We start from the raw sequence: 7,504 nt of genomic DNA, 5'->3' as shown, positions 1-7,504 counted from the left end.
CATGTGTAGCGGTGAATAGCCTTATGCTTGAAGAATGTATTCGTAACAGCTAAACCCATACTAGCACAGAAGTCCAGCAAACGCTTCCCATTCCCATTAGCTTCCATATCTTCCCCACATTTACCAATCACCCTTTCGTATCCTTCAGTTCTATTCCCAACTCTCGCATTGAAATCGCCCATTAGCACTATTCTATCCTTGCTGTTGACCCTGACCACGATGTCACTCAATGCTTCATAAAACTTGTCAACTTCATCCTCATCTGCACCCTCACATGGTGAATACACGGACACAATTCTTGTCCTAATTCCTCCCACTGACAAATCTACCCACATCATTCGCACATTTACGTGCCTAACCGAAACTATGTTCCGTGCAATGGTATTCCTGATAAAGAGCCCTACCCCAGACTCTGCCCTTCCCTTTCTAGCACCCGTCAAGTACACCTTATAATCTCCTATCTCTTCCTCATTATCTCCCCTTACCCGAATATCACTTACTCCTAGCACATCCAGATGCATCCTCTTTGCTGACTCAGCCAGTTCTACCTTCTTTCTTCCATAAGTTCCATTAATATTGATAGCTCCCCATCGAATTCCATTTCGTTCGCCAAGTTGTTTCCAAGGAGTCCCTCGCCAGTCAAATGGGAGTGGGACTCCATTACTCCCATAGGTCCGAGGCTTGCTTAAAGTGTTCTGAGCTCGGTAAATTCATGAAGCAGGATGCTGCCCTACTTGCACATAGTCCAAGTGAGGATCTCTCCTCTAACGGGTTATGGACCACCAGTGAATTGTACAGTCCTGGCCGCCTGAGCACAAGAAGGGCCACGACTCAGAATATGTCCGAGATGCCCACTCCCATTCCATAGCAACTGGTATCCCGACTCTCAGGACCACTTACTAGGCCACTCAGCCGTTCCCCATGGTTCACGAACTAGGACGTGACTACAGTAACCCACAAACATGAACCATTAAAACACACACACATTATGAATTCAAATTAAAACATAAGCAGATAATAGCAATATTAAAGCCTAAAAATATTATTAGGTACTTGTAATGTTGCAGTTCTTATTGGTACAAAAGAAGAGGCCTCAGAAATGTCCAAATATTTGTATTCTATAACACACATTTACGTAACTTCATCCTAAATGTAGTGTTCATATAATGGAGCATATTAAAACGTGCTCGTAATATTAATTACATGTAACGAAAAAAATTTACACTTTTTTCACCTTATAAATCAAACTCCTCTTCTGAGATATTTTCTAAAATAAGTGTGTGTCTGTTTAAAAAACATGGGTCTTTCAATCTCATTTTCAATGGTCAGGATTATCATCCATGTCAATTCAATGTAAATATCTGTACTTCACAAATAAAAGTAAACTTGTGTCCTCGGCCCGAGCGGGGCAGCTCTTTTCAGGCACATCCCAAATGGAAGAGAGCTGCACATACCACTTTAACCATACACCAGCCCTCCTGCAATTCTTATATCTTTGGCAGTACCAAGAATCAAAACAGGCCTTTCAAGTATGGCAGCTAAAAGTGCTAACGGTTTCACTATGGACACAGACAATTCACGAATGAGGAATATTAAAAGAACACACTTACTTACACAACTGTGGATCTGAGTGAGGTCCCAGCGACTGTGCTGTTACAAGAGTCACCTCCAGAAAATACTGGCAGCTTTGATCAAAATGGGAACACAGAGACAACTGGAGGTTACAGATAATAAATTTTTCAAGGTCACTCATACAAGCAAAAAAAAAAAAAAAAAAAAAAAAGAGAAATTGAGGCTGAGTGATACAAGCGGGTCTTCTTCTAACCCTCCATAAGTGCATAGTGACATCGTGTAGCTAGCCTCTTGATGACCTGTCTCCAAGCGTTTCTGTTCTGGGCAAGGTAAATTGCTTGTTGGAGGTTCTCTCCAGTTGATTTACCCATCTCAATGTTCAGCTCCATGGCTAAAATGGTTAGCATACTGGCCTTTGGTCACACGGGTCCCGGGTTCGATTCCCGGCAGGAACGGGATTTTTAACCTTAATTGGTTCATTTCGCTGACACGGGGTTGGGTGTATGTGTCGTCTTCATCATCATTTCATTCTCATCACAACGCGCAGGTCGCCTATGGACGTCACATGAAAAGACCTGCATCTAGCGAGCTGAACTTGTCCTCGGACACTCCCGGCACTAAAAATCATACGCCATTTCATTTCATTACCCATCTCAATGGAGCATGTCCTCAGGGCCTTTTTAATGCATGTTGCTTTACGTCGCACCAACACAGATAGGTCTTACGGCGATGATGGGGCAGGAAAGGGCTAGTAGTGGGAAGAATGCGGCCGTGGCCTTAATTAAGGTACAGCCCCAGCATTTGCCTGGTGTGAAAATGGGAAACCATGGAAAACCATCCTCAGGGCTGCCGACAGTGGGGTTCGAACCTACTATCTCCTGAATACTGGATACTGACCGCACTTAAGCAACTGCAGCTATCGAGCTCGGTCTCAGGGCCTTTGTCCAGTGACTTTTCCTTCAATGATCATCTCCTCCAGTCCACTGGGTCTTCTGATGTGACTGAAGTACTGAGCTGCTGCTGTCTGATAAATGTTGATAGCCTTATTTTGATGCCGGGCTGTTTCAAAATTGACTTGCTCGTAGAGTGTGCCTTCCAAGGTATTGGCAATATTCTTCTGTAGCACCACATTTCCAAAGATCAATCCTGAGTCAGTCTGTCATTTTTAAGGTCCAGGTTTCAGCTGCATAAGTGGAAATGGGAAAAACGAGTCTCAGCAAAAGCATAAGTTTCGTCATTGTTGTAATGGAGGTGTGTCTCCATATACAAGTAAAATTTGCTGTTGATTCCTCGCCATCACAATGGGCCTGCAGAACTCAGGTCCACAGCCCTCAGTGTTAGACATAACACATCCATAGTAATCAAAACGGCCAACCACTTAATAGCTAGCAAACACTTGCGATGTCAGGCAGATTATTGTTAGGTCAGCAGTTAAGGATTAAATCTGAAATATATAGTCCTCATGATTCTGCATTGTTACTTTGCCCCACAGTTAGTTTGATTTCTTCTGCACAAGAAGTCACAAGAATGATAATGTTATTGGCTTTACGTCCTACTAACTACTTTTTTTATGGTTTCTGGAGATGCCACGGTGCCAGAATTTAGTCCTGCAGAAGTTCTTTTACCGGCTAGTAAATCTACTGACAAAAGGCTGAGTGAGTGAGTGAGTGAGCACCTTCAAATACCAGGATCAAACCTGCCAAGTTGGGGTCAGAAGGCCGAAAACTCAACCGCCTGAGCCGCTCAGACCGGCCACGAGAATGAAATTCATTAAGAACATGCAGAAACAAGATTGCATATGATGATGCATGTTGGATTTTCTTTGGTTACTATTAGAGCCCAGATTTTGACGAAAGTCATCTTTTTCCTGAGTACTCACAGACAAAGCTTAGTGGTAAATAAGTGCATTCAGCAGTAATATTTTATATATATGGTGTTCAAGGTCAACAAAATGCATTTTCTCCACAATTTCCAGATTACATTTTTTTTTAAACACTTAAGTGCATTTTTTTGGTTTTTCATAATTTTGTCGTTTTTAAAAATCATATGTGTAAATGTTCACTTTTTAGTTATTTTTATAGTATCTCAAGTTGCTTTACGTCGCACTAACACAGATAGATCTTACAACGATGATGCGACAGGAAGGGGCTAGGAGTGCGAAAGTAAGCAGCCGTGACATTAATTAAGGTGCAGCCCTAGCATTTGCCTAGTGTGAAAATGGGAAATCACAGAAAACCATCTTCAAGGCTGCCGATAGTGGGGTTCACACCATCTCCCGATTACTGGATACTGATAATCTGTTTTCATTAGCTGTATGCAGCAGTTTTAATCTTTCTTGCCCTTGGTGCATTTGTGTGTACAGTTTGTGTTACTGATTTCGAAGAACCCAGGGTAATCCACTAAGTGCCAAGTGGTTTGTATCAAGTCTTGCTTTTTTTAGAAGTGTTGACAGCTTTGACGCAGGTGTGCTTCTTCAATCAGTTAGCCGGCAACTACAGAACTTTTACGATGCATGTGTTGTAGATGTGTGATGATTTGTTGTGGCCAAAACAAGAACAGTGAACTGCAAGCCATTTAAAACAGTATGTGTCACAATTCGATGAAAACATATCAACTGATGGAGCTGTATTGTTTTGAAAAGTGTGTAAAATTAAAGTCGCTGCAGATAAATGGTTCACCGTAAAAAGAAGGGTAGTGCCCCAAGCAATAAATAAATTGTTCTGACATCAAATATCACGTCATCTTTCGTTCATAAAGATTTACGTGAAGTGTTTGTTGGTCCAAATATTCCACTAGGAAAACTAACCAATCATAAAGTGACTTCTTTAAATGCCATTGGTGATTCAATCAATCAACAGTGTGTAAAAACTTACCTGTCAAAATGTTACAGTCATATTAAACCAAATATGGGAATGTGTGTGTCCAACCCTTAAGTTATTTCTCTATGGGGTCGGGTATGAAGTATGAAGTATGAATCTTCATAGCATGTTATTTTTGCTGGATGCCCTCCCTGATGTCAGCCTCATCAGACATGTTAATGAGGTAAAATGAATGAATGAATGAATGACATATATATATATATATTTTTTTTTTGCTAGTGGCTTTACGTCACACCGACAGGTCTCATGGCCACGATGGGATTGGAAAGGCCTAGGACTTGGAAGGAAGCAACCGTGGCCTTAATTAAGGTACAGCCTAGTGTGAAAATGGGAAACCACAGAAAACCATCTTCAGGGCTGCTGACAGTGGGATTTGAACCCACTATCTCCCGGATGCAAGCTCACAGCTCACTCGCTCGGTGAATGACATATATGATGGTAGGGAGGCAGAGGGTGAAACTCAGTTCCGGCACATAACCTAGTCCTGTCGAATAGCTTCAAGCACATAAATATGTTAATGGGGGAGGAAAAAATGACGTATCAACTGACGAGACTACAGATTCAGAAGGACGTTATGTTGGTAATGTACTGATAGACGCCCTAGAAATTAACAGGCCTAGAATAACTTTTCTTCTGACCTCAGAGGTTTTACAGGTGGTTACCACACTCAGATATGCAAACTGTTCAATTAATCAATGTGTTTAATACAGACTCTGAACATGAGGACAAGCTCTTCTAACAGATGCAGCACCTTACATGTTAAAGGCAGCAAAATCTATCACATTACAGTACATTACTTGTCTGGCCGATGATTTTCACTGAATCACAGAAGAGGTCAGATTAAAATGTTCTGAAGTAGACAGACTAGTTTCCACTGTAAAAAAAACGTACAGTCCCAAACTACTCCGAAGAAAAGACCAGTTTTAATATGCTGGGGAACCTGGTTGATTGCATGCATATACCATGGTGGCAGTTTTCAAATAGCAAGAGAGGTACTGAATAGCTTTGATAGGACAGCCGCTAAGACAAATAGGAGTGCACAGGACCTATTTTCTGATCCTCAAATGAAGGCTCTAGTTATCTCTGAACGGATTGCTAGATACAATATGCATACAGTTTAAATGAATAAAATACGGAAATAAAATGGTCCATAATTAATACAGATTGTACATAAATACGAGAATGACCTATAAGCACATTCAACTAAATTCTGAGTACTGTACACTCAAGTGCCTGCAATCTACGAAAAGAATCAGAACAAATCACTTTCCACTTTGTAATTTCTGCTAAATTTTCCATAAATATGTCACCAAAACTCTCATGTCTAGAATTCCACCAATCTCGATAAACACGAGTTCCAATTCACACAAGTAAAAATAACTCCTTCAGACTATGTACAATACTTTCAACAACATGCAACAAGGGTTTTATTCATCATTACTGTACAAGGGCATGAATTATACTACATAAAATCATTTGATGAATTTAAGTAAATTATCTGCATATCACTTAAGAGTAATTTTTCAAAACAACTACCCTTGATGGGCTCACACTTTCACGGCAAAGGGGACACTTATTATCCACCTGAAGTGCATGCATGATACAACTCCAGCAAAATAAATGACCACATGGGGTAATTGTAGGGTTTTTTCTTACGTCAAAACAGAATGAGCATCTGGACTCATCGTTTGAATTACCAATAGACTGTGACGGATAATAAATCTCATCTACATCAATCTGATTATTGTATTTCATAATAGCCTGAACTATCTGCGTAAGTGAATTCAATAACGAGACAACCCCTAAGACCTTAAATCCAGAGTGAGAATTTTTCCAACGCAGCCAAATATGAACAAGTACATAACGAATCCCAGTCAATCTCTTGGAAATGTCATAGTAATCTCCAGTTAGATAAAATACACCAGTATTCAATAACGGAAAACACGAGACAGTATCTTTAATTAAACAGTCCATATATTTCCTTGCATTTGTGTTCTTAGGTTGAAGTCCCTGAGCTTTCAACTTTGTTGAAAGAAAATATAAAAATCCATTTCGTACAAGGAACGTTACCATAAGATCACCAAAACATTTCAGCAATACCATTTCCGAAAGAGTCAATTTGCTTGGTATACGATCATTACTAGAAATCATTAGTATTCCCGAATATTCCTCTCCCAAAGTCTGCAAACCACTCAATGATGTACAGCCATAATATATCAAATGAGAAAGGCGCTTGGCCATCTGGATAATGTTTTCCCTTTTCGGATTATTCCTTAGCATTTCACGCAACAATTCGGTGACTTCTTGAGCAATAAAACTAATTGTCGTACTGTCTTTTTGAGCAGCACGCATTATTTGAGCTGGATTAGCTGGTGGGAATGAAGTTTTCCGTTGCTTACCACCATGCGTCATGTTCCACGCCAATTTCGGCTGTTCAGGAGACATACTGGGCGGATTTCGAATTTCAGCAAAACCCATATTCTCCAAGAGTGGGTGTGCTGTGATGTTGGTGTACGTTAATTTCAGTGGTTGTTCGGGGATTGCTGTCCCAAATGAGTTCTATGTATGGTAGTTAACTTTGCATGTTATTCCAACACGAATCAAACTAATATGATATTTGGTTTACATCGTCGTTCATCCAACACAAAGAGAATGATCCCAACACTTCCAAGGAGAGGGTCCGTCCACAGTTAGCAATTAGAGATAATCAATTCACAGAACAATCAGTCCACACGGTCTACAGAAAACCAAAAAATAAGACGACTTCGACTCCCCTCTTTCCACGTGCTACTGTTAGGAAATGGTCTTCTTCTCCTTCTTAAAATATGAACGGGCTTGTCAGTTTTCACCCAGTTAAGTATTAAACACTATACGACACCAGGACGAATAGAAATGAATAGTGTGACGACTCCCTCTGAATCACATGTTAACAGACACGGTGTACATGTTCTCCGCAACCTGAGGCGCTGCTGTCGATAAAAGGGCCAAGTACGAGCGCTTTTCGTCGGCTTACTGTGGAAGTGTGCAAACAGTTTGTGGTCTTTTTCAGTGGT

At 40.7% G+C, this 7,504-nt stretch overlaps 1 protein-coding gene across 1 annotated transcript; it reads right to left on the bottom strand.

The window, feature by feature from the left end:
• Nucleotides 1–5,850: 5,850 nt before the first annotated feature.
• LOC136872679 (peroxisome biogenesis factor 10) lies at nucleotides 5,851–7,241 on the bottom strand. Its single transcript, XM_067146491.2, has one exon. The coding sequence runs from the start codon at nucleotides 6,927–6,929 to the stop codon at nucleotides 5,961–5,963; it is 969 nt and encodes a 322-aa protein (XP_067002592.2). The 5' UTR covers nucleotides 6,930–7,241; the 3' UTR covers nucleotides 5,851–5,960.
• Nucleotides 7,242–7,504: the final 263 nt, after the last annotated feature.

The sequence above is a fragment of the Anabrus simplex genome, chromosome 4 (assembly GCF_040414725.1).
Source record: "Anabrus simplex isolate iqAnaSimp1 chromosome 4, ASM4041472v1, whole genome shotgun sequence".
NCBI lineage: Eukaryota > Metazoa > Arthropoda > Insecta > Orthoptera > Tettigoniidae > Anabrus > Anabrus simplex.
Note: the sequence above shows the minus strand (reverse complement) of the source record. Positions and strands in the feature narration are given on the sequence as shown.